This window comes from Eptesicus fuscus, chromosome 12 (genome assembly GCF_027574615.1).
Source record: "Eptesicus fuscus isolate TK198812 chromosome 12, DD_ASM_mEF_20220401, whole genome shotgun sequence".
NCBI classification, from domain to species: domain Eukaryota; kingdom Metazoa; phylum Chordata; class Mammalia; order Chiroptera; family Vespertilionidae; genus Eptesicus; species Eptesicus fuscus.
This window is the reverse complement of record NC_072484.1, coordinates 14,203,098-14,230,803: the sequence shown is the minus strand read 5'-3', so window position 1 is coordinate 14,230,803 and position 27,706 is coordinate 14,203,098. Positions and strand designations below refer to the sequence as shown.

At 41.3% G+C, this 27,706-nt stretch overlaps 2 protein-coding genes across 4 annotated transcripts in view; one reads left to right on the top strand and one right to left on the bottom strand.

The window, feature by feature from the left end:
- Window positions 1-19,064, top strand: part of XRN2 (5'-3' exoribonuclease 2) — a 92,057-nt gene extending 72,993 nt beyond the window's left edge. For all 3 annotated transcript variants that reach the window (XM_028144955.2, XM_008141133.3, XM_054723713.1), the window contains 3 exons: window positions 10,290-10,353; window positions 15,078-15,216; window positions 17,450-19,064. In XM_028144955.2, coding sequence (XP_028000756.1) covers window positions 10,290-10,353; window positions 15,078-15,216; window positions 17,450-17,515 — 269 coding nt within the window. In that variant the 3' untranslated portion in view covers window positions 17,516-19,064. The remainder of the gene's footprint in view (window positions 1-10,289; window positions 10,354-15,077; window positions 15,217-17,449) is intronic.
- A 5,093-nt stretch (window positions 19,065-24,157) lies between these two features.
- On the bottom strand, window positions 24,158-25,494 carry NKX2-4 (NK2 homeobox 4). The gene is made up of 2 exons (XM_054724159.1): window positions 25,053-25,494; window positions 24,158-24,822 (listed from the first exon to the last, which is right to left on the bottom strand). Exons 1-2 carry the CDS (start codon window positions 25,492-25,494, stop codon window positions 24,203-24,205), a joined length of 1,062 nt encoding a protein of 353 aa, XP_054580134.1. The 3' UTR covers window positions 24,158-24,202.
- Window positions 25,495-27,706: the final 2,212 nt, after the last annotated feature.

Below are 27,706 nucleotides of genomic sequence, written 5' to 3'. Positions count from 1 at the left end.
GGGGGAGAGATCAACCAAAGGACTTGTGTGCATGCATACAAGCCTAACCAATGGTTGGGGACAACAGGGGGGTGGGGGCATCCGTGGGGAGGGGTGGGGGATGGGAATGGGGGGATGAGGACAAATATGTGACACCTTAATCAATAAAGAAATTAAAAAATTAAAAAATAAATAAATTCTTTATTGTTGAAAGTATTACATATGTCTCCTTTTTCCCCCATTGACCTCTCCCTGGCCGCTCCCATCCGTCAGCACATATTTGAGCATCTTTTAATGTGCTTGTTGACCATGTCTATGTCTTCTTTGAAGAAATGTCTATTGTTTGGTTTTTGATGTCAAGTTGATGAGTTCTTTATATATTTTGGGTATTAACCCCTTATAGGATAAATTACTTGCAAATTTCATTTCTCATTCAGTAGTTCTCCTTTTAGTTTTATTGATGGTTTCCTTCACTATGTGAAAGTGTTTTAGTTTGATGTTATCTCATTTGTTTATTTTTGCTTTTGTTGCCTTTGCCTGAGGAGACATATCCAAAAAAATATTGCTAAGAGTGATGTCAGAAAGTTTACTGCCTTTTTTTTCTTCTAGGAGTTTTATGGTTTCAAGTCTTTTTTTTTTTTTTAATATATTTTATTGATTTTTTACAGAGAGGAAGGGAGAGGGATAGAGAATTAGAAACATTGATGAGAGAGAAACATCGATCAGCTGCCTCCTGCATACCCCCCACTGGGGATGTGCCCACAACCAAGGTACATGCCCCTGACTGGAATCGAACCTGGGACCTTTCAGTCTGTAGACCGACACTCTATCCACTGAGCCAAACCGGTTTCGGCTCAAGTCTTATATTTAAGTCTTTAATCCATCTTGTGTTCATTTTTGTATAAGGTATAAGGAAATGGTCTAGTTTGATTTTTTTTTTTTTTGCATCTGTCTGTCCAGTATTTCCACCACCGTTTAAGCAGCTGTCTTTATCTCATTGTATTTTTTTGCCTCTGTTGTCTCATGCTATAGTCTTAATATCTTTTTAATGACTATAGACTTTAAAGTCAATTCCTGGTATAAGTAATGTATACTGTTCCTCTTTTCTTCTTGAATAGTGTTGTGAGAGCCTATTTAACATCGTTGGTTTCGTGGTGTGTTTTTTTTTAATTTTTTAAATATTTTTTATTGAACTAACTTTTAGCTTTGTGAGCATTCCCCTCCCCCCGATTGTATGTTTGTTTTATATTGATTTCTGCTTTTGTCTTTCGTATTCCCTTCTAGTTTCTTTGGAATTAAATTGCTATTCTTTTTCCGATTTTTGGAGATGGAAACTTACATAACTTATTTGCAGTCTTTCATATCCTAATATATAAAAACCCTGGGTCGTAATGACCAGTAACGACCGGAGGCTGACCAACCAGAAGTCAGTGCTGGCCCCGCCCCCAAGCAAGCGTCAGGGGCGATCAGGCAGGCAGAGTGGTTAGGGGTGATCAGGTAGGTGAGTGGTTAGGGGCGATCAGGTAGGCAGACGGCCCCTCGCAGGGCTGGCCCCATCCCTAAGCAAAGAAAGAGGGAGGCCCAGGCCAGCCAAGCCATTGCATCCCAGCCTGTCGCCTGTAGAGGGAGGCTACCAATGGCAGGGGAGGGAGGGTAGCGTTGCACAGATGGCAAGCAGTGGCAATGGTGGGGGTGGGGCCAGCTGCCTGCAGCCCAGGGAAGGAAAGCCCTGATAGGCCCTGATCTCAGGCCAGGCCTAGGGACCTTACCCAAGGGTTCCCAGATTATGAGAGGGTGCAGGTTGGGCTGAGGGACCCCCTCAAGTGCACAGATTTTCGTGCACTGGTCTTCTAGTTGAATATATATGCACTTGAGTGCTATGAATTTCACGTTAGCTTCATGTCATATATTCCTTTTATTTTGTGTCATATATTCATTGTCATTCTGTTCATAATATTCCTGATTTCCACTTTCAGAATTATATATACACTAGAGGCCCGGCACATGAAATTCGTGCACAGGTACAATCCTTAGGCCTGGCCTGTGATCAGGGCCATCTTCCCTGGTTGCCAGCAGCCAGCCCCGCCCCCCCTACCACCCACCCCCTGTTCCCCATTCACCATCAGGCTATCTGAGCCTGCTGGCTGCGGGGTAGGGACTGAGATGTTGGCCATTCCCGACTGGTGGGGTGGGGGCCTTGGCCTGGTGCCACCCGTGTCTGCCGCCACACACTCCTGGTTCCTCATTCACCATTTGGTGATCAGAGGGTGCCGGCCAGGGCGAGGAACCAAGAGGTTGGCTGTTCCTGTCCCCCGCCGCCACCCAGCCCCGGTTCCCTGTTCCCCATTGGGCATTTGGAGCTGGCCGTGGGGGGAGGGACCGAGAGGTTCCCTGTTCCCCATCGGGCATTCGGAGCTGGCCGTGGAGGGAGGGACTGAGAGGTTGGCCGGCAGGAGGTTGCCCTGTGGGCTGGGGGCAGCTCCTGCGTTGAGCATCTGCCCCCTCGTGGTCAGTGTGTGTCATAGCGACCAGTCGTTCCACCATTCGGTCAATTTGCATATTACCCTTTTATTAAATAGGATGGATTATTTAGAAGTATATTGCTTAAATCTTAAATATATATGCTTCTAATATTTTTAACTTTTTTTTGGTGTTTTTTTTTTTTTTTTTTACTTAAATGTAAACTATATTTCTACAAATAGTATTGTAGGATGAAAAGTTATGTTGAATTTCTGAACTTTTGGTTAATATCACCACATTAATCTCCAGATAAGAGCATAACCATTTATATTTCCTGTAGCAACAGATGTCAATTTCTAATATCCTAACTCCCACCAATATCTGTTGTTACCAATTTTTAAAAGTTCTTGCTAATTTGATAAGCAAGGAAGAATATCTTTGTTTTAAAGTATGATTTTTTTAAATTACTGCTTTGATCACATTTTTACTAATCAGTTTTCCTTTCATAAATTACCTGTTTTTATTAATTTGTGTGCAAGTTTTTCTCTTTATTTGTAGGAGCATTTAAAGTCTCATTTTAAGCAGAAGAGTGCAGTTAAATCTCCTTTCTAGAAGCACAATTCTGTTGGTTACGGAAGATACTTGATGGTGGTTCTAATTAGGGAGAGATAATTAATGAAGGTCAGAAGTTGTCTGTGGCAAAGTGGATTCAAAGTGGAGAAGGAACCTGAAGGGTTGGATAATTGAATATGATAAGTGAGGGAGAGAGAAGTTTCAAATGAGGCTCATATGTGCACTGTGGATACCTGAGTGACTAATGAGGCCTTTAACAAAATTTGGAAACCCAGGAGGGTGAAGAAATATAAAAAAAAATAATGAATTTGATTTTTGTAGAGGTTGAAGTCATCAAGTTAAATATGGGTCCATTGCTTGCTCAAGAGAGAAGATGGGTGGGGAGAAAATTGGGAATTATCTGCATATAAACCAGAAATATAAAAGTTCAAGAAAGGTGTCTGGCCGGTGTGGCTCAGTAGTTGAGCATCGACTATAAACCAGGAGGTCATGGTTCGATTCCTGGTCAAGGCACATGCCCAGGTTGCGGGCTCAATCCTCCTTGTGGGGCGTGCAGGAGGCAGCCAATCAGGGATTCTCATCATTGATTTCTCTCCCTTCCTCTCTGAAATCAATAAAAATATATTTTAAAAAGTAGTTCAAGAAAGATTTAGATAGATTAATGAATTTTAATTGCCCTCGGTTATAAGAGAACCTAGAAAAACTTGGGGTTGTGAGGTTGAACTTCCTAGAAGGTAATGATGTCATACATATCACAGATTATTCCCTGATAACCTTTGTAGGAAATGTTGGATAAATAATTGGCCTAATCTGGAATAGTCATTGCTTTATAGTAAATGGTCACAGTTGAATGATATGCCCAGACAAATGGCTGCTATCAAGAAAGGAAATTCCATGTTCTGTGATTTCTCCTTCTTCTCCCCCCATACTCTTTGTACATAGTTCAGCATATGATTTGACTTTTGTTTTCTTGACTGTCTTTAAGACTTTTCTGGCATATTTTTTTTCATGGTCTATTGTGACCTCTAGATTTCATATTTATGCAGACAGAACTATCTGTCCTTCAGTCCATCTATCTCTTCATTCATACCTCTCTGTCTTTATCTTATTTTAATTTTTATCCCTTATATTTATGATTTGTTGAATATCTGCATATCTTTTAGGGTAGTATTACCATTTTAAAAACGGCAGTGATTTCAAATATTTTAACCAAGATCTTTTTTCTTCTCCCTATGAATCCCTGTTTATCAAGATGCTTACTACTAAAGTGTAGTTAAGCATGTGTTAAGTATATTTGTTTTCCCTTCCTGTCTTCATTAGATATCTCTATATATAAAAGCCTAATATGCAAAGTGTCCCCTTGGGAGTTCAACTGACTGAGAGTTCGATCACTCGTAATGACGTGCACTGACCACCAGGGGGTGGTGTGGAACGAAGGAAGGCCGCAGCCGGCAGCCAGGGAAGGGAGGCCCTGGCCAGCAGCCTTATGGGACCCTACCTGTGCACAAATTTTGTGCACTGGGCCTCTAGTGTGTAATAATGTTAATTCTAAACTTTCAAAATGTTGAAAGTTTTCAAATCCCTAATCCTGTCTTCTTGAAAAACCTTAAGCCTCTGAGCCTCCTGATTGAGGAGGTGGTTCTCCTTTGGTCCTTCTGAAATAAAATAACATGAAGAAGCATCTCAGCCAACGAGTGTGTGTGAAACTTGGAGTAGCATATTGTAGTGGGCGTGATTAAGAGAACTTATCCTGTGGCTTTCATGCTGTCTCTTAATAGCCTTGTGATCTCAGGCAGGTTTTTGTCTGTAATCCCTTTTCCTCATTTCTTAAATGATGCAGAAAATACCATCTCACAGAATATTCACAATAACTGTGTTTACATTATTAAGCACTTGAAGGCAGTACCTGGCACATAATAAGTCCTATGGAAGTATTAAATGACTTTTTTAAAAAGTCTGATTTTTTTATATATCACTTTGAACTTTAAAATTTGGTCAGAAAGAATTTTAGTGAAATTAACATTTAAACCATTTTATCAATCTTGTAAAATGTTTTTAGTATAGCTATTTTTTAAATATATATTTTTATTGATTTCAGAGAGGAAGAGAGAGAGAGAGAGAGAGAGAGAGAGAGAGAGAGAGACATCAATGATTAGAGAGTCATAGATTGTCTGCCTCCTATAGGCCCCCTATTGGAGATCAAGCCCCACCATCTGGGCATGTGCCCTGACTGGGAATTGAACTGTGACCTCCTGGTTCATAGGTCAACTCTCAACCCCTGAGCCAGGCAAGCCGGGTGGGCATTATTTTCTTTATGGGGTGCAAAATTACACCCAAGAAGGGCCATTTGGTCGTACTGCCAACTTCTATTAATTTCAGACAATTAGCCCCATTTGAAATGTGATTTTTGATTAGGGCAATCAGTAAACATGGAATTTTTCTGAGATTGCCACGCTGATTAGGTAAATTGCCACTTGAGTTATTGGCGAAGTCTTGGTTTGTGTGGTCTTAGAAGCTCTAGAGAATGGATACGTTTTTAAAGACCAAAGGAAAAATTGTCATTTTTCTTCTCTTGCCTATACATTTCTGAAGTGCAATTCACTATCTCAGAATTTTTTTTTTCTCTCTCTCAAATGGATCTTTCTCTTAGAGCCATGCAAATGAATGATAGTAATTTTTTTACCTTGTACTTATTATTATTTATGGACTAGGAGATGTTTCTTCTTCATAAATACTTAAGGGTTGTATATGTTTTGCTCAGGACCACATGAGGAGATTTGTTTAAAGGTAGCATTGAAGTTTGTCTTTGATTCTTTTTATTTTTTTGGATTGAAAGCAAGAGATGTTTTAATAATTGTGTGACACAGTTTTTAAAGTCTTGCAAAATATGTTTAGGTTTTAATAAAGAACTATATTTCTTACATGTACTGAATCTATGTGAGAAACAAAATTCTGGAAGTGAGAAATAATAAAAGCAAAATAGAGGGGGAAGTAGTTGGCATACCAGGTAGAAGTGATAGAATGAGAATTTGTGCCATATTTCTGGGCACTTACAGGTATACTAGAGGCCCGGTGCATGAATTGCACGGGTGGGGTCTCTCGGCCTGGCCAGCGATTGAGGCCTGTCGGTGGGGGACTGGCCAGCGGGGGGAGGGACCGTGGGGAGGTTGGCTGTGGGAGTGCACTGACCACCAGGGGCAGCTCCTGTGTTGAGTGTCTGCACCCTGGTGGTCAGTGCACGTCATAGTGACTGGTCGACTGGTTGTTCGATCATAACAGTCGTTTAAGGCTTTAATATATATAGATAGGTAGACTATTGAAAGAATTCTTCTTTTACCCGACTGGTGTGGCTCAGTGGTTGAGCATTGACCTATGAACCAGGAGATCATGGTTCCATTCCTGGTTAGGCCATATGCCCAGGCTGTGGGCTCAATACCCAGTCTGGGGCATGCAGGAGGCAGCCGATCAATGATTCTCTCATCATTTATGTTTTTATCTTTCCTTCTCCCTTCCTCTCTGAAATCAATAAAAATATATTTAACAAAAGAAAGGTTTCCCCTTTCAAAAAAAAAAAAGTGTTTATACTTAATGTACTTTACATTCCAGTTACAACTATTGGAGTGGTTAACCTAACATGTAGCATATTTGAATCTAATGAATATGTCCTTCTGATGGTGATAACATTCCCTCTATTTCTACTGTTCCTAGGAAAAAATATACAAGCTTCTTTTTATCTTCATTTAGTTTTAAATTTATATATTTGAGATCCTGTATGGGAGTTTCTGTAAGTACCATGGAGATTATGTATGCTTTAGCAGTCCTAATATATAAAAACCCTGGGTTGTAACTACCAGTAACGACCAAGGCTCGACCAATCGGAAATCAGTGCTGGGTTGCCATGGTGACCCAGCGCTGACTGCTTCCGCTGCAGGCACGGTGCCCCAGCACTGACTGCCGAGAGGGCTGTGAATCAGGGCCAGAGAGAGAGGCCTGAAGAGAGAAGCAGGGACTGATCCATTGCCTCTGTGGCAGCTTTGATCAGCACTTGCCTCTCTTTTTCTCTCCCAGTCTGGCCAGCAGCCGCACCTCCATTTCTCTCCAGGCCTCCACCGGGGCTGCTGATCAGCCCCGCCTTTCTGATCAGGCCCCGTTGATAGGCCCAGAGATGCTGACTGGCATAGGAACCAACCAATCAGAACCAAATGTGGGTGCTGTGAAGAACCAATGGATGGCTAGGAGGTGGAGCTTCTGATGCTGACTGGCATAGACACCAACCAATCAGAACCAAATCTGGGTGCTGTGGGGAGCCAATGGCTGTCTAGGAGGCAGAGCTTTTGACACTGACTGGCATAGAAACTGACCAATCAGAACCAAACCTGTGTGCTGTGGGGAGCCAATGGCTGCCTAGGACCAAATTGGCCAGCAGAGGAGGGCTGTTAAGGGCGAGATCAGGCCAGCAGGGGAGGGCAGTTGGGAGCGAGATCAGGCCTGCCAGGGTGGGCAGTTGGGTGCGAGATCAGGCCGGCAGGAGAGGGCAGTTGGGGGCAACCAGGCCGGCAGACAGAGGCAGTTAGGGGCAACCACGCTGGCAGGGAGGTGAGCAATTAGGAGCCAGCGGTCCCAGATTGCAAGAGGGATGTTTGACTACCAGTATCTGGTCTAAACCGGCAGTGGGACATCCCCCAAGGGATCTCTAATTGGAGAGGGTGCAGGCTGGGCTGAGGGGAACCCCCCCCCAATGCACAAATTTCGTGCACTGGGCCTCTAGTCATATATAATAAAAGCCTAATATGCAAATCGACTGACCAGCGGAATGATGGGCAGAATGACTGGTCGCTATGATGCATACTGACCACCAGGCGGCAGACGTTCAACACAGGAGCTGCCCCCAGTGGTTGTGGCAGGGGGCGGGGTCAGCAAGCGGGTGGCACCAGGCCAGCCAAGGTGGGTGCCGGCAGGCCCCCCCAGCCCCCAATCGCCCGGCAGAGGGAGGTGACTGGCAGTGGCAGTGAGGGGCTGGGCCGGCAAGCAGGCAGCACCAGGCAAGCCAAGGTGGGTGCCAGCGGGGCCCTCCCGATCACCCCACCAGTCGCCCTGCAGATTGGCCCTGGTTACTGGTCAGGCCTAGGGATCCTACCCGTGTACGAATTTCGTGCACTGGGCCTCTAGTACCATTTATAAAGAAACAACCTGGAACCAGAATCAAGAAAATAAGTCTTAATGGTAAAGGGGGCATGTTTTTCAGACTGACCACAGTGATTCTGGCACATGTGAAGTACAGCATTAGATGGGAGTCTGAATGAAATTCACTGTATTTCTTGACTTTTGTTGTTTTAGCTAATTTTGTATATGTAACACACTAAAAATACTTCTTAACTAATTTTCACTAACCTAATTTTTGTACAATTTTGAATAGACCAAAGGACTTCAAGTTTAACAAAGTAATTATCAGAAAAAATAGCCCAAATGTTGATTTTATTTTCAATAAATTGCTTTCTCATACATGGTTAACTCATTGAAAAGGGTATAATGTGTTAAGGTAAATATGTCTTGAGTTTTTCCATAGAAATAAACCACACAGATAAAATGATGGTTGTTGTCTTCTAAGAATTTCTGGTTTTACCTTCTCTAATTATGACTTACTCGTAGTGTACAGTCTGTATTAGTGACTTGGAAGTTATTCTGAACCTAGACTAGTGATCCTTCTTGCCCTGTTTTGTGTGGGTTCTGTGGTGATTAACTTCCTGAGTTCCCACTCAGGTTTTGAACATAAAATGACCACTGTGAAACCTCCTCAGCATTGCTTCTCAGTTTGACTGCTACTAGTTTGATTTTTAAGAGATTCAAAAGGGACTTAATGCAAATTAACTAGAGATGCCACCTCTCTTTCAGTTTAGAATAGGATTCTTCTTGGAAATGATGATGAAAGCTTTTCCGTTCCTTTCCAAGAGAGACATATGGTGGGTTTGGCTCCGTGGACCTAGCGCGAGCGGGCTATGGAGCTGCAGATGCTGCTTGTCATGGCTGCTCCCCCAGGTGTAGCTTGTCCACTTAGGAAACTTGTTTCGGGCTAGCATTGTCAGAGAGTTGAGGTAGGAGGAAGCCCAGGGCAGAAATAGCCAGTTGTCTCACACTGGAATCATTGTGAGCAGCCAGGTACTTTACTTTGTTCCATATTCTCCTTTGCAGGGGCTTTTTAAAACACAATTCTTTCTTTCTCTTTTTTTGTTTTAAGTAAGCCCAGATTGCATTTGGGGGTGGGGGTTCTAAATCTAAAGAAAGATAAGATTTCATTTCTTCTTTCCTTTAAGAAAGTAATTTTGAAAAGCATGTTTCTAGTTTGTGTTTCCATTAAACTGTGAGCCTGAATACATTACGGTTAAGCCTTGTTGCCCTTGGGTCTCAAGAGTCTGGAGGAGGTTACTGTCCTTACCAGTGAACTCATTAGACAACTCCTGGAACCAGCTGTTTTAATTAGGTCACACACAGATCCTGCTGAAGGGTGCCGAGGTGACTGCAAGACTGGAGACCAGAGTGGCGGTTGGTTGATACCAACCTACTGAGCTACTAACCTCTCCTGCTGACCAGTGTTATGGAGTGTTCCTTTAATCCCACTTATGTTGAGGAGAGTAGCCATTTAATTGTTTCTTATAGCTAGATGTTGCTAGTTCAGATTGGTGTTAGGGGAAGAGGTTTGACTGTCAGAAAACAATGGAAAAGTGGGTGGTCCATTTTTAACACGTCTTTCTGGCCCATGCTAGAGAGATTGTGTGCTCTCTGCTCTATGTTATGATAGCTAGGTAGGTCAGGGTTCCTTTTCAGTTTATACATTTACAAGGCAAGTTTCAGGATTTCTATTAAAGTTACTATACATTAAATTTGTATTTGTGGGGAAAAACCTAGTCCTTTAGCATAGCATTTAAAATATAAATGTAAAAAATACATGTATATCTTTACACACACACACACACACACACACACACACACACACACATACACACATAGCAAGAGAGAGAGAAATTGTGAATTTAATGACCAAGGTTACTAAAACTGCATTTTGTTACTGAAGGAAAAATAACAAAATGAATTTACTGACCCTGTTTAGTATCTTTTTACATTTCCAGTCTGTGTAAATATGCTAGTTTATTTAGTTCATATTGTCTGATTTTTGCAAGAGTTAATTATAAAATATGTGGGTAGCTAAATAGTGATTACTTATTTTAAAAAAACAAACACAAAAAAACCTTCTGTTTAACCTTTCCCTGTTTATTTTTCAGATATGAGGCCCCAGGATTCCTGGCGAGGTCCTCCTCCTCTTTTCCAGCAGCAAAGATTTGACAGGTAATAATAAAGCAAGCATCACTTTTAGATATTTTTTCCCTTCAACATGTGAGGTTTGGGCTTTTCTGTTTTGAAATATACTTTCTTCCCCTAAACAGTTTCTCTTGTGCCTGTTCTTTAGGAAAATAGATGGTTAACACATTGAAGTAAAAGGCTCGTGTTTATATACTTTCCTACTTTTCTTGGTCCTTGGCCTTTATTTTATTGAAGCTTTTGAGGTGCCCTGGAAAATGCAACACAGAGAGCTTAAAATTGTATTAGGTTTTGGTAAGGCTAAACAAATTTCTTTTTAGAAGGGTTGTGCAGCTTAATGAGGCATAACTAATGGTGTTCCACTTTTATCGTTTCTGGGCTGGTAATGCAGCACAGTACAGACCAACCATTGATTCTTGCTGCAAACCTCTTGAAGTCCTAATCAGCTTCTTTGGTACAACTTTTTCAGGGCTGACAAGCCTATTGTAGGGCAGTGTCACTGTAGGTCAGTAGTTATTAGTTGCCACTGAAAACAGTTTCTTTAACTACTTAAGACTGAACTGAATTAAACGCAGAAGGGACTCAGTAGAGGATTATGGGATCTGCAGTCTAATAAGTACCATGGACTAGGAAGAATGTGACATGGTTTAATAACAAGGGATGTTTGACATGTGTTTTTTCATTGATAAGTTGTGTGCTTCTAAGTCAGGTGGTCTCTACAGGACAAGACAACTAGGCATGTTATGAATAATTATATTAACAGCTGTAGGGTAATTATATTAACAGCTATAGTATAATTTTTAAAAGGACAGTTTTAACATTTATCATTTCATGCTGGTGTGCTGCCTCAGTTAGTGCTAAAATGAATTAAGCTCTGTCATAGTAAGGCTTCCTTCTTTGCCTTCCTAATTCTAATGTGTTTTGTTCCCCTTTCCATTAGCGTTTTAGCAGTCTGATCTGTTCACATCTAAAATGAAAAAGTGTTTTGTTATGAATAGGGTTATAAATGCTGCACCCCTTTTAAGAAAACTCTTTACTAAAGACTAAAAGACTCTAAAACTTAATTATTTTCTTCAAAAAGATAAATCATGTTATTCAATTGTTTATTAATAATATCAATTGCTTATTGCAAGCTGCATTTTAGATTTAAGACAACTGATATACCTGTATTTGTTTTGTTTTCAATTGCTCAAAGCACACTGGATGTACTATTTCAATATCCTCAGAGTTGTACCATTTCCAAACAAATTAAATGAGTAAAGGGTAAATATTTTCTAAATTACATAGTACACATAAGAGCTTATCTCTTTTTAAATAACTCTTTCTGAATCACTTTTGTCAAGTGTGATTTTAAGACTTGGTTTCCTAACTTTGTTTCTTTCCTCTTTCTCATATTATTAATAATTGCTAACATTTATCATCTGCTTACAAAAGTGTCAGCACTGTGCTAACACGCTCTTAAAACATGCCTTCATTTATTCCTCCTAGCAACCGTTTAAAGATGCTGTTATTTTTATAGATGAGGAAAAGAATGAATGCACCCCGAAGTTCAGTACCTTACTTAAGGTCTTCCTTCTGTACCATTCTTGACTAAGAAATTTTTCACTTGAACAAAGCTCATCAGAATACTTACTCTGAGCATATTACAGTAAAGCCATAGGAACTTCAAAGGATGTAAAGGATCTACTTCCACTTCTGAGGCATACTTCCTTTCCCAATAGCTTTTCTTTCCTCTACACATTAAACATTTTCTTCAGATTATTACCATTGTCCTGGTGTCCATAATATTTTTTGTTTTTTTCTGCCCTAGGCAAGTATTGGTATTATCCTTACTAACTTTGTGAACTCAGCAGATTAGGGACAAGTTTTGTGGGGCATTTTTGGTTTAGCTTTAGTCAGAAACTTAAAACCAGGCCTTAAAAAACAAAAGTTTGATGTGAACATAATACAATTCTGTTTTATGTCTTAAACCATGGTCATTTAAGAAATACATCATTTATTCATAAAGAGAGTTTGAATTTAGTCATGCTAAAAACTTCATTAGCTTATTAGCAAATACAGTCTATCACTCATTGTGGTAGCACTTGTCATTCTCATCAATCCAACCTTAGGAGACAGAGGAGAAAGTATAAACTTATATAGTCACTTTGACTTTGCTAAGATGTCACAAGTAGTAAAAAGTAGAAATTCTTACTAGGACAAGGTACTGATCCTTAGTTCAGTACTTTTCCACTGCACTGTATTGAATGTTTGCTTGAGAACCCTATGGAAAAGAAAATTTTCAGTGTACGTATTTTTCTAAACTACACTTTTAAATTATTTCCTACTTTGAGATAGTATTTATAATTCATATATTCATTTCACTGAAAAATACAACAGGAACACACACACACCCCTTGCCTCCCCACACAAAGACAACCTAATGTTGATACACGCAGAGATGTCCAGCATTCTGCATCACTTGAGTTCCGCCCCATTATTTCTGTTCTTGGCAATGGAGGCTTGTCTTTTCTAGCCATATTTAAAGTGGCCATTTAGTCTTTAACTTATGGGTGTTAAGTTTAGTTAGTCCTGGAAAAGCTTTAAAAACTCTGATTGCCATTTGTACAAATTAAAAACATCCAAATTGGAGTCATTACTTCACATTCCAAAGCAGTAATTAGGTACTTAAGAATATTGGTGCCATCTCTGATGTCATATAGTTGGCTCAATCAGTAGCTAGTAATTTTTAAAAGTTAAAGTATGTTAGCCTCAACATTTCTATCTCATATTTAAAATGTATTTTCCAAGGCAAATTTCAGTTTGTATTTATCAGTTAATATAATTAGTATAGAAATATGATAAAGCTTGTGGAAAATAAAAACTTTTCTGCCAGTAAAGGGAAAAAACAAAGAACATGCATGCCCCTCTTACCTTGTTCATTCTGCTTAATTTTAATTAAATTATTTTATAAAATTTATTTTTGTCAACATTTTAATTAGTAATTCCAAACAAAAAGGAGAACTTAGTTTTTAAACTGTGCTTTGTTTTTAACCTATTTTTAAAATAATATAAAATTACATTTATATAATGTATGTGATTCTTACTAACAGATTTACATGTAACTCAGTTGAGTGAGTTTTATCATTGTAAAACTGAGAACAATTGACTACAGTTACTACAATGTGTGAGTTGCGTTGTTGGTGTGTGTATTTTGCATTAATGGCCCAGTTTTGATGAGCCTCTTTGGTCACAGCAGAAACCTTACCCCCTCACTCCTGCAGAGACCAGAAGAGACCATTCCTGTCTCTGCACACGGAACCATTACTACTAAACAGATGAAGCAGTCTTGCAAAGATACATTTGTGTTCATAATTAACCCAAAAAATAATTAAAGGCCCTGAATATATGCATATTCTTTCTGAAAAGTAGATTTATTTCATTTGGATTCACTTAGAGCAAGAGCCCTGGTTTCATCACTAACTGTGAAGAATAGCATTGACCTTTTTAGAGTTCTTCAGAGAGCTGTTCTTTAAACTATCAAACAAAAATAATCATCTTTGGTGTTTAAAAAAAAATAAGGCAAGTCCAAGTGAAGGGAGGAGATTGGAGGGTAGAAAGGATTGATTTAGGCTTGAATAGCTGTGAGAAGAATGCATTATCCAATGAGCCCAACTTTGGGCTTTTTTCCCTAAGACCCAGGAGGTAAAATTCATGTGCTAATACAGTTATAAGCTTATTCCAGGTTGTCAGTGCTTTAGCAAGTTTAAAGTTTATTGTAATTCCTCCTAACATCTTTAATGGTCCCAAAGCTTCTAATGTTAAAATATACTGGAGAATTCTGCTTTTGTTTATTTTTTGTAGAGACTGTTCTATAAAATTGAAGTTGAGGAAAATGTCTCAAGGCGAAAGTTTTGTTTTAAATGGTGATTGCCTTTGGAAAGATGTCTTTGCTACATTGTGTATTAATTTAAATTATTATTTCATGCATCATACCTGTTGCTTTGTATCTGCAAAGTTAAAATAGGCACTTGAAGACAATTAAAACATTTCTTTTGACTAGTAATCTGGGCCGGCAAACTGGGTTATAATAGCTGTTGAATCTGTGTTCCCATGTAAACTGTACACCAAATGCCAGTCAGCCCATGCCAATTAGTGCTCATGTTGCTAGGTCACCGTGGTCAATTGAGAGCTGCATCAATAGAACTTGAAAAGGTTTCCTCCCGATCAGACCTTCTGACATATTGAGCAGAATAATGGATGGGAAAAAACAGCCAAGTCCCCTACCCTGGATTCAAAATACTCAGCAGTAAGAATTCATTTGCAACCTGCAATTAACTAGAAAGAATGGACTCCAAGAATGAGTCTGGACATTTTTAAAAATAAAGCCTCATTCTCCTGTCTTGTACATGTTTACTCTTTGGATAGCATCTTAAATGTAGCCAACTTGGAGATCTTGGTCCAAATCTTTACATGACTAAAAAGGAAATTTCACAATTGTAAATGAATAAAATTTTTATTTTTAAGCCAGGCCTTTCTGAATCAAATTTTAAACACTCTTTAATAAATGCTGATACTTTGTGGAACTTTAGACTACACTGGATATGTGGGATACAAAGGCCACATATATCCCATATGACAAATGCAGCAAAATTGGATTGCAAAAATGATACATGCTTGACTTGTAATTGCAAAAATGATACCTGCCAATTTTAGGCTTTTGGCTGCATAACATGCTTGACTTGTAATGCACACATGATGCTTTTCCACAGGGGTGTTGGGGCTGAACCTCTACTGCCATGGAACCGGATGCTCCAGACCCAAAATGCAGGCTTTCAGCCAAACCAGTACCAGATGCTAGCCGGGCCTGGCGGGTATCCACCCAGACGCGATGATCGTGGAGGGAGACAGGTGATACGGTGTGGGCTGTGGGACGAAAAACATACTGTGTACTTAGCCATGCCTCTCAGGACTCCATATTTTCTTAAAAAACATTTCTGGATAAGATATTGATAGATTAGCTTAGCTGAACTTGGGTCCCTCATTAAAAATGTATATAAGGCAAATATCTGCCTCACTAAGTAAATTATACCTTGAAGATGCTGAACAATTTCCAGAGCAAAAACTCCTTTAATCATAGCAATCAGTGACCTTTAGCACAGATGTGGTCCGTTACCAGAAACCTTGTTTATCCTTTAAGGATATTGCTTTTTGTTTTACTACAAATTAAGTCTCTCATAATAGATGATAATTTCCTAGAAAATGAAAGCAGGAATCTATCTTTTCAACTGTATATTTATCTTAGAAGTCTTATGTCTTGATGTATCTGTTATCTTTCCTCATGGAAAAAATCCTTCATAAAAAAATGTTCCACATATTTTTCTACCAAATGTAAACAGCTATACATTGAATGAGTATAATAATTCCTAGATACCTTTAGTAGATGTAAGCTTTATTTCCTTTTCTCTGTAGCATCATTTTTTGCAACATTTAAGACTGAAGTCTTATTTACTCCATTCTATTTGTCCCCCGGCCATTTGATAACACTGTCCAGTATTTACATGCTTTGTCATCAAATTCTTTTTTTTTTTTTTGTCATCAAATTCTTGCCAGAGAACAGGATCAGAGTGTTGTGTCTCAGAGTGTGTGCTATTTGTGGAGTTTGGTACCTGTGGTGATGCGAAGTGATTTCAAATTGCTTTACCTGGTGTTGCCTACAGGCCTTTTGCAATGCTTCAAATATTAATTTTATAACTCAAGGTCTTACTATGTGTCCCCTTATTCTGATAGCTAAGAAAAGTCTTTCTTACACTGTTTCTTAGTGTCTCTGTTCACTTTACAAGAAAATAATCATCTTAATTGTCTTTTGAGAGAATTGTGTTAGCTTATTAGACTCAGTTCATAAAATTTTACTTTGAAAACCTCTAAATACCATATCATAGATTGAGAATAGGTAATCTAAATAATGAGTATTATTGAAACAAGGACATACTTATAACTAGAAGACATCTTAGAGAATGTCTATTCCAGTCACCTAATTTTCCCAGTCAGAAACTTGAAACCCTAAATAAAACACTTGCAGTTTGGCAACAAAGCTGGGAACTTCTGAACCCAGTTCATTTCTTTCCTGCCTCCTTCGGAGGAGGAGATCTTCCTTTAAGGAGCTCTCTGCTATTACAGGAGGTGAAGTTCTTATTCACTTAGGACAGGGGTGGGGAACCTTTCTTCTGCCAAGGGCCATTTGGATATTTATAACATCATTCTCGGGCCATACAAAATTATCAACTTAAAAATTAGCCTGCTATATTTGGTCAAACATTTCATTAACAGCCCTCATGCCTTTGGCTGGGCCAGACCAAATGATTTTGCAAACCCTATGTGGTCCTCGGGCCGGACGTTCCCTACCCCTGACAGGAGATCAAAACCACTTGGTAAATTTGTAATTCTTTTAGTACCTCCTTTTTCTCAGTGTCTTTCTCACTGATTTTTATTTAAAAACAATTTTTGAAATACTATTAAATTATAGTGAAATTTATATGACTACAATGCCTTAGCCTACAGTGTGTCTTTTAAGGGTCTACAGAAATATTATTTGCAAGCACACCTAGGAGCTATTAGGAATGTCCCTAGTAATTGATTATGTAACAACCTAATATGTTACTTAATGCTCTACTATTTATTGCTTAAAAAAAATCAAAACCACCCTAAAATTCATAGGTATTTAGGCCTTAACTGACTTCTTACCTTGGTTAAGCAAATTGACTTTAGTATAAATGTATCTAAAGATGAAGCTTACATCTACTACCTGACCACAATATGGCCTGCTGGGGGGATGGTAGGGAAGATTGAGAACTTCAAGGGTTTTACACAAACACTTAACTCTGTATAGTTCATTTGTGTAGATTGTAAGGAATCTTTAAATTGCTTGATAAGGCTTGTTTGGTTAGTTGTCAGTAATAGCATTTATGCTATTACTAATGTCCCACTTTGCAACAAGCTTGGTATAAATGAAGACCTTCTATATGATATACCTTTAAGACATATTTACCGTCTTTATGGTATATTTTTCCATATAGCGGAAAAATTAATTTTTTTGCAGGGGTGTTAATCCAGAAAATAAACTCTTTCTTTTGCTTATTTTCAGGGATATCCCAGAGAAGGAAGGAAGTACCCTTTGCCACCACCCTCAGGAAGATACAATTGGAATTAGGCTTTTGTAAAGCTTTCCCAAATCCTTTCATCATTCTACACTTTTATGCTATTTGTGGAAAGATTTCTTTCTCAAGTAGTAGTTTTTAAGAAAACTGCAGTACTTTGTGTATTTCTTTTAACTGTATATTTCTACTGATCTGATCTCACTGTTTTATGTTGCTTTCCAAAGATGTATGTTGCATAATACAGTGGATCTGAATTTATTATTGCTTGTAAAACATTTTGATGGAATAGGAATACTGGTTTTTCATTATGGTTAAAAATCAAACCAGCTGTGGATTTCAAAACACAGTGTATTCTAGATCATCTAAGATCCATGCTGATTTTTAATGCACAAGAATTAGGTATGAACTCTTGAGCTGGAACCCTCAGCCAACTAGAGTATATATTGTTCAGTATTTCTTTGGAAACATTTCATTAATGTACTTGTCTTACAGAAATTTCTGGACTTTAGTAAAAACAAACAAAAAATTTTAAAATTCTGGTTTCTTGTGTTCTTATTCTTTTACAGTATTTCAACTTCGAAAATCTTGGCCAAGCATGTTGGTTTTTCTAAAATCAGTTTTTCAGAAAACAGTTAATTTCTACAATAAGATGTTAAGATGATATGCTCAGCAATACCACCCAACCAACGCATATGTTAGTATGCCTGTCAGCTTCTGATTTTGCTAACTATAAAATCTTTGTGAGAATAAATTATTTACATTTTACAAATTTCATGTAGACTCCTGTATCAATTTTAAGGACTTTAAAAAATTTTTATAAGAAAAGTTGGGAAGTGAAAAGTTTAATTTATAGGTAAATAGTGTATGCTCCTTAGCACATTTTTTTGGCGTTACTTCTTAATAGATTCCAATTTGTACTCATTTTTTTCCTTGCTACCAAGCACACTATAATTCCTTAAATTAATTCTTGGAGTTTACATACAACACTTCCATATGTGTTTTAATTTTATCACCAAAACAAATTCAGATATATTATAAAGATTCTTGCTGCTTTGTTTCCTCCTTTCCATTCTAGCCTAAGGTGGTAAAATAAGATTTCTCTTTGTCCTGCTGACATAGGATATTTTTGCTTTAATATTCAACTAAAGCACACTTGTTAATCTTATTTTATGTGTTAAAAATCTCACCTTAATCTTAAATAAGGTATTTTGAAGTTACTGGGTTCATTGCTGGTGATGGGTGAATAGAGCAGGGCCCTTACTGTTGAGAAAAGTTTCTCAACCGGGAATTAACACAACCATTATGTATTTCCTTCACAATACATTAAAAAGATAATAATGCCTTCCATTAAATTTCTCTTCCAAATATTAAAAACATATAGCCACTTAAATCAAGCATGGTATATTCCAAAGGAGCTTATATAAATGTCTTATTGTGTATAGCTTTATAGGTACCCAAAGCTCACACACTTCTACAGAACCTGTATTTTCTCCAACCTTCAGTTTTGGTTTAGTTTAGCACTGTTTCAAGCTATCGTGTGTGTCTGTAAAATAATTCCGTTTTGACTTGGCTTTTCCACAATTATATGTAACTATTCAAAACAAATTAAATTTTAAAATTAGTATGTATAGTGTCCTTTTGAAGATGCCTAAAGCAAAAAGCCTGATGGAAAAGTTGAGGCTGGATTTTCCCTAACAGGTTGAGTGCCCTGAAGGACATCTGGTAATAGCTGAACCCTCACTTTCAGCCTCCCCCATTCCTTCACCCTGGCTTCCTTCTCTCCTTATTCTACCTCCATCTCTTCCCAACTTGTCCCCATCTTTGAGTGTTTCAGAAAATGTCCTGTTATTTCAACAAGAGAAAGCTTTTGAGAACTTTAAATGCAATGTTTAAAGCCATAAACATTCCCCTCCACATTCAGATGTAAATAAAGTTAACAGACCAATTTTAAATAATTAACTGTACTCCAGTAATTAAGTAGGGCAAAGTTTTTGAGAGTCTTTAAAGATTCTTGAAGACCTTAGAACCTGGAAAGGGTCTGACTTTATTGTGGCGCTAAGGGCCCTTACTGAGCAGTGGTCCTCCCTTTACGTCAAGATCAAATGAGGTAATGCACATTAAAGTACAAAGCCATCTACAAATGACTATTAAATTGTCATTTAGCGTAACAAAGGCAAATTGGGTGTAATGACCGGTAGGTTAACTTGAGTTCGATGACGCGGGACAAGGTGGGGGTTGGGTGGCAGCACGCTGCGGGTGTGGCTGGAGGTCCCAAGTGCGGTTTCGGTTGGATGCGTTGGAGGTGGGGGGCGGGGGGCACCGCCATCAGGACACGGCGACTTCGCAGCAAGATGATGGTGGCGCCGGGGAGCAGTGAGCCTGGTGCGGCGGGGACAGAGGTGCAGCTCTTTAGAAGCACCTCTAAGCCCAGTCACCCTCCTGGCCGGGCTGGGAAGACCACGGACGTGGGGCGCGTGCCCTACGCCCTGGCTCCGATTCCTCGCTCCGCGGACCCACCCGCCCGCCCGTCCAGCGGCCCGTCGCAGCCGCGGGAGCCCGGCGTGGAGCAGGGCGGGCGCAGGAAAGCTCAGATCTGACCCTTGGGGTGGTCGTGTGTCCCGGCCGCCACCTGGCCCAAGCAGGACGTCGCAGCATCACCTCTCGGCTTCGGGACTCAGTGTCGCAGTTTCTCAATCTAACCGGTTTCATCTCAGCTCCCTGCACGAATGCACCGAACCTGAAAGGGAAGAGCGGAGATTGTCCTCCGTTCCGAGGCTGCTGTTTTAAGTTCTTAGTCTGAACATAACCGAATTTAGCTATGCTAAATCGAAGTGTGTGCATTCTCCGGAGAATTCACTAAGATTCCTTATTCCCCGCCGGCAGAGCGGCTGCCTGGCTCCATCGCGCTTGTCGGACGCTTCTTCCCTGCCCACTCCAGAGAAGGTCGTGGAGCGGAGGTCCCGCCAGACTACTCCTGGCGATTGACTGCTCTACTGATTCTAACCAGGAAAGAAGTGAATAAACTAATAAAGTAACAAGCAGCCCATTCTTGATTAATTTTCCCTCCACTCAGGGTTAAAGTGAATGCTTTGCTAGTGCTGCTTGTTTCCCGATACCATATTAAATAAGGCCAAGAGAGAACACGCTTCGATCTTTGTGTGAAATGGGAATATAGCTATTCACTACTGCAAAATAGTTTGCACAACGTAGAGGTAAGCAAATTAGTGGTTAAACTTGTATTGGAGAACTCACCCAAACAATTGCTGAAACTAGGTTACATTGAATTTAAAACAAAATCGCATTTCACTCAATTGCAGGTAAACCTTCCAAGTAAAAAACAAACGAAATCCAAAAACCTCTCCCATAAGCTTCCATTACCTCCTAACTTAAAAATAATGAAATCAAAGTGATCTTGAAACCACAGTTATCGCTACGTACTGGAGAGAGCCAAGTCCTGACCGGAGGGAGATGGGAGACGCAGTTCGCCATCTGAGTATAGTCTTTTGCGTCTTCTCATCAGTTCTCACTAGCAGTAAAAAGCTATTTATTTTCTTAATAAAATCTATCCTAGATTTCTGTCTTAATAAAATCTATTCTAGATTTCTATCCCAAACCATTGGGTTTGGGCACAGCAAGTGGCAGTATTTTTAAAAACCGAAGTGAAATAATTTAGATGCAGAGTTTTATCCACACATGTTAGTATTGTGTTAGTGGGCAATATCATTCTCACTTTGAACTGTATCTGAAGTTTATATTGCCACCATAAAATTCTCTTATGCACAAATTCATATCTAAAAATGCAATCTTTGTGTGGTTTTTTTTTTTTTTATGTGACTGTGGTCCACAAATTTATTCTAAAAGTCTTTCTAAATCATCAGTATTCAACGAAACTAACAAAGCAAGTGTTTGGAAGCTACTTGCCCTTAGTGAGCAGGATTGAATCTCTGATTTGCTTTAAACTGAAAGTAAACAGTCGCTAGCAGAATGAGTTTGAACACATCAGTTGATAAAAGTCTGATTGACTACTTGTTCTAAGCAAAGCCTTAAATAGAAGACAACTGGGTTACACCCCCACCCTTCCATCTACAAAACACCCTTCCTGTTTACTGCACACACTCTCACACATACAACATTCCAATTTACATCCCAACACAGATTACAGAGAAGTACCTGCAATCTCTGCTGTTGTTCCTCCTGCAATTTGATTCTGGGTTTTGATTCCTGTGTCTCAATTAGAAAAGATAAGTTAGATTGTTGTAAAATCCCCCAAACAGTTAGGAAAATGTCCCATGTGCAGTTAGCATTTCTGAAATCGAGTTTGGCTGTGGCCTCTGCTAAACTTCGAGGGGGCTTTGTTCCACTCAGACCCTCCCTCTTGGTCCTGAAGACACTTATCCTCCTCTCCAGTTAATGAGTTTCACCTAGTCTGGCTGTTCGTGGTTTTTTGTTTTTTTTACAAAAGATCTGCAAAGCACTAATTGCAAAAGGAAAAAAGTTCTTGTTTTGCATTAATCAGAATGTGGAGTTCTAGAGTAAACATGCTTTTTAATTTTCATGTTTCAAGAATCAAGCCTTATCCTCATGTCAGATGTGCGCACACACATAAACGCGGTAGTTTCTGGGTGCAGAACGGGAAGCCCTCTGCAGCAATTACTGCGGCGTGGCTCCTTCACAGAATGCTGAAAGGAGAAGACCGGCCTGTACCAAATACACTTTCAGAAAATACTGTATAAAGAGGCTGTTTATTCTTCATGATCTTCTGATACAGAGTTCACTTCTAAGGGATTCTTTGTTTCAGAAATAAATTATAAAGGAAAAAACTGTCCATGAAGATTTATTTTTCTAATGTTATGTTACTAGGAGCCCTTAGTCCATAAGCTATTGTTTCTGTTGCAATTGGGGCTGTTTCTATACATTTAAATATATACATATATCAAAGAATGCAAATGAAGTAAAATTTTTGAATTCTGGTACTATGAGGGAATCAAAGCACATCAGAAATAGTTATGCTTCCTTGGTTAACATTTTGAAAGGCAATTCCATCAACGTGCAAAACCCCACTTTTTTGTAGGCATATTGCAACATTTCATACTATCTTTTGTTTAAATTATTCATTTTTATGTAAAATGTTTTAAAAATTAGTTCTCATTTTCCAAAAATGCACTCACAGCCCCTTGATAAAGACTGGTTCCCTTGCTGCTTTAGTATTTTTTTTTTTTCATCTGTGAAAGTGTCTGGAGTTTATTGTTATTTACTATACAAAATATAGTTTAGAAAAAGTGCACGTTTAACTGCTAAAACACCTTCCTAAGGATTCACTTTGCACATTCAGAAAAAAACAAAAACAAAATGAAGTGAAATAAAACGTTTCAATCTCACACTGTAGTTCTTCACACGTAGAAGAGGTTTGGGTGCCCTGGTAACTATTTTGACCATTTATAAATCATGCTTTATCCATGTCTTTTAATTTTCATTAATGTTGTAAATTCATGGTTTTTTAGCTTTCTTTTAGTATTTTTACCCCAACACCAGTTATTTCAATTATATGTTAATTGAGATGTGTTGTAACATCATGACAACTATTATAAAAAAACCAAACCAAACCTATATAATTTAGTGAAAAAGAAATGACCACTTGACTTTCACAAGAAAGCACTTAAGTTTCTTTTGTTATATTTAAATATCCATTGAACATAGGAAATATAAATTGGCATATTAAAGAGTAAATACATTTGTACAATAAAACACCAACAAAATCGGTGTGCAACCCCTGTTAAGTTTTAATATGATGGAAAAATTATAAAAATTTTAGTTACTTATTATTTACATCCTGGCTATAATTCAATAAATTACCTTATTCTCTTCCTTCTTCTTGGCATGCTTTGAAATAGAGATTTTGTTTGCTTCTTCTAGCATTTAATCAAGATATTAAAAAACCAGACAAGCAAATATCTTAGAGTAAGTAATGTGTCTACAGAAGAATGGGTGTATTTATTTTATCAGTTGATTTGGGGAGACCAGATTCCATATAAAAAATAGTTTACAACCCTCCATGACGAACTGCATGGCTGGGGGTGGGAAGGGGGTCCTGTTTTAGGGTAATATGCAAACACTCATTTGCCAAATAATGATCAAAACATTTTAAAATCAGCATTGAATTTAAAAAGCTATATCAATCCATATAAGCAGTATTTTGATTATTTCCATTCCATTTAATAATTCCTCTGCAATAATGTTTCTATGTGCATGATCCACCAATTTACTTTCAAACATTAATGAAATTGCACTTAAGGGGGAGGGGGGCTCTTCGAAAATTAATCTCCCAAGATAAATTCCGCTTTCAAAAAGATTATTAAAGCTGGGTTGATTTTTAGAACTACAAACACCAACAAAGTTTCCAACACTTAAAACTCAGAGAGCTTTGGCTGGGAATGTGGTGGATGTGGACTCGGCCAGCTTTTCGCACAATTTGGAACTTCTGGAAGGAGGAAACCACCACCTCAGAGCCTCCTGGCGTGTTGTTACATTTGGTCCCGGGGCTGCCGCCGTCTCCCGCCCGCAGCCAAGAGGTCCCGAGGCCGCCCCTCTCTGCGACCCGTGCGTTCCCTTCGATAGCCGCACACACAGAAGTCAGCGTGGGTACGATTCCTCCATCCATTCTCGCCATGTTTTTTTTTTTTTTTTTTTGCAAACCCTTCAGGCCTCGGGCAGGACCCCGCCCAGGGCACCCGCGCGCGCGGTCACCACGTCCTGCCATAGAGCAGGTTGGCACCGAGCACGCCGCCGCCGCCGTAGTCCCCCGCGGCCGCGTCCAGGGCCGCCAGGCCGCCCCCGGGGCCGTGCAGCGCGGGCGGGCTGGGCGACAGCTCCTCCAGTTCGGGCGCGGGCGTCGGGGCGGGCGGCTGCGGGCCGGCCTGGCCGGGCGTCGGCGTGCCCGCTCCGTTCTGGCACGGCTTGCCGTCCTTGACCAGCACGGGCACGGCCACGCGGCGCGGGGACGGCGGCGGCGGCGGCGGCGGGGCCAGGCCGCCGTCCTGCTGCAGCTGCTGCGCCGCCTTGTCCTTGGCCTGGCGCTTCATCTTGTAGCGGTGGTTCTGGAACCAGATCTTGACCTGCGTGGGCGTCAGGTGGATCATGCTGGCCAGGTGCTCGCGCTCGGGCGCCGACAGGTACTTCTGCTGCTTGAAGCGCCGCTCCAGCTCGTACACCTGCGCCTGCGAGAAGAGCACGCGGCGCTTCCTCCGCGGGGCCGCCGCCGCCGCGTGCAAGGGCGCCAGCGACTTCGCCGCGTCCGCGATGCCCGTCAGCGGCCCCACGCCGGCCACGTTCACGCCCGCCGACGGCCCCATGAACCTGGAAACTGGGGAGGGGCCCGAAGGGGAAGCCGCGTGAGCGCGAGGCCTGCTTCACACACACCCCCGCCCGCCCCCCCCCGCCGTGTCCCGGGACGTCCCGCGCGCCCCGGGCCGGAGCCCAGGACCCGCGGCCCCACGCGCGCCCGGGGAACCGGCACCCGCGCGCCCCGCGCCGTGGCGGGCAGAGCCCACGCCGGCCGCCCTTCCTCAGCCCCGCGCTCCTGGCCCCGCTCACTTGACGAGTAGCGCGGGTCCGGGTTGGCTCCGTACCAGCCGGCGGCCCCCGCGGCCGCGCCGCCCCGCATGCCGTCCGCGTAGGCGGGCAGCTCGCCCATGCTGCCCAGGCCGCCGTTGCAGTAGCCGCCCATGGCGCCGTGCGGGAACTGCGAGACGCCCGCCGGCATGTGGTAGGTGGCGGCCGCCGCCGCTGCCGCCGCCGCCGCCGCCGCCGCCGCGTTGTGGCCCGCCATGGGGTGCGGCTGCATGCCCGCCACGGCCGCGCCCTGCGAGGAGGGACCGGGCGGCGCGCGGTAGGCGGCGGCCGCGGCCCCCAGGGGCGCCCCCAGGCCGGGCGGCGCGCCGTCCATGGCGCCGCTGAACTTCTTGTAGGTCTCCTCGATGGGGCTCAGGATGTCGGACACGGAGAAGGGCGTCGTATGCTTGGGGCTCAACGACATGGCTCGCGGGCCGCCAGGGAGGGGGTCCTGGGGCGGGCGCGGGCGGGATGCGGCGGCCGCCTGTCGCCGCCACCTCGGCCGCGGCCGCGGAGCCTGCGAGGAGGAGTCGGAGGCGCCGCGAGCCCCCGGAGCCGCGGAGCTGGGGTTTGTTTTAGTCCCGCGCCGGGTTTACGACAGACTCGGGGGGCGGAGCAACAGCCCAAACGAGCAAACAATGGTCATTGGCATCTTTTTCTCTCGCCCCCACCCCCCCTCCCCCATAACGGAGGCAAAAAGGGTGAAGGGGGCAGTTGGATGTCTCTTGACAGGAGCACCCCCCTTTGCTGTCTGCATGCTCCCGCCTCTGTCCTGGCCGTCACCCCAGCCCTCGAGCACCAGAACTAGACACTCCGAGGCCGGCGTCCAGGCTGAGAGTGAAGGACGTCGAGCTTCGCCAGCCCAGACTTCGGATTTCCCGACGTGACTTCGTAGCCAAGTCCCGTGTAATTGCGGATGGGAGATGTGGTGCTGAATTGGGGTGGGGGCGTGCAGGGCTCGCTTCGTCCTTTCCAGCTACACCCCCCTCCCCTCACTCGCTCCATCTTTAAGTGTTAAAAAAAAAATAAGCTCTTGGGTTCCACCATAAGAGCGCATAGAGAGGAGAGGCACAAGGGCCGTCCTTAGCCATTGTAGGGCGCCTAATGTATGCATCTTTAGACCCTTCAGCATCATTTCGTGGGCAACCAAACGGGCACTTCTAAATTAGCTCCAAGTATCCAAATCCAAAGAAGAGAGACAACACAGAGAGACACACTCACAAACACACAGATGCTAACTTGTAAGTATTCTGTTTTTACTCTGTGGGGATGGAGGCGGAGGCTGAGGTTGGTTAAGGCAAAGAGAGTAACTTTTACTTGTTAAAAATGTTACAAGTTCAGTTTGCACCCGTAAAGTTTTTTACAGCTTTCTGCAGTTCGTTCAAAATCAATCTCTCTCTCTCTGTCTCTGTCTCCCCCCACCCCCCTTTCTCCTCTCTCTCTCTCCCCTCTTGCTCCTCTTTCTCTCTCTCCCATCCTCCCTCTCTCTCTCCCTCTCTCTTAGGGATTATTCTCCTACCACTCCATGTTCAAAAAGAAGAGGGAAAAAAAACCCAAAAGTACAAATATTTCTAACTGTTCATAATGTGTCTTTTTGTTATTGTCGGGAAAATATAACCTGTTCGAGGAAAAAAATATAAAATGGATGCAGAAATCAGGTGAATATGGCAGTTTCTCTTTTAAAAAACACACACGTTGTCATCATTTCATTTGCAAATGTACCTGCATAGCCAAGAATTTAGACGTTGTAAACTCTCCATCAAATGCTGAACACCATAAATAAGACAAAAGAAGTGTGCATAGCATATCGACTAAATTTTGAAGATAATCTTACAGTTAAAAATAATGACTAAAGGAAAATGACATTGCAATTTTTAAGTTTTCCTGGAGACTGGGGCAGGAGAAAGAAAAGGAACAAGGAAAGTGCTTTTTAAAGCAAGGTTTTATTTTATTTTATTTTTTAAAAGAAAAGGATATACACCAATCATTTCAGTATAACCTAACAGTACAAGACTTGAAGGCAGGACAGTGTTACCCAATCCTTTTCCTGTTCCATTTCAGCCCTTTGGGTGGAATGCCCTCAGACATTTTGCTTTTGTTGTTTTACTCATTGTTTCATCCTTCCTTTGTACTTCAAAGAATCTGCCTTTGGGTTTGGGGGTGGGACTAGTATGGTCACCTATGGGAGGAAAGTGTGAGGAGAAGTACTTTAAAATACTACAAGAACAAAACACAAGAGTACATGAATTGTTGACAGTCATCAGTTATTGACTTAGCAAGATTAGTATTGCTTCAACTTTCACATGATGCTCTTTTTACAGGTCTTTCCTGGTCTTGAAACACTTGGGCTAGTTCTTCATTCTCACCTGCACTGGAATTGCCTATTTTTTTTTTTTTTCATTAGTGATACACAAAGAAGCATTTAGGTGTGTATTTAAGTGGTTGCCGGAATCCTGAAAACTGTAGTTTGTCTTAGGTTTTGGTTTAATTCAGTGTTGTTTTACTTGTGTTAGCTTAAATAAAAAGTAGTAGAAAGTCGTTCAGTTCAAACTTTCCTCAGAGACACCCGGGTAAGTAAAAATGGTGGTTGTAACATCTGTGCATATACAAATCACTTGCAAACCATTGTATTTTAT

Coding starts and splice junctions, on each gene's coding strand:
- NKX2-4 (XM_054724159.1), bottom strand. CDS start 25,494: ATGTCGTTGAGCCCCAAGCATACGACGCCCTTCTCCGTGTCCGACATC. Junction 24,823..25,052: donor GGACCCGCGCTACTCGTCAA/GTGAGCGGGGCC, acceptor GCCCCTCCCCAG/TTTCCAGGTTCATGGGGCCG.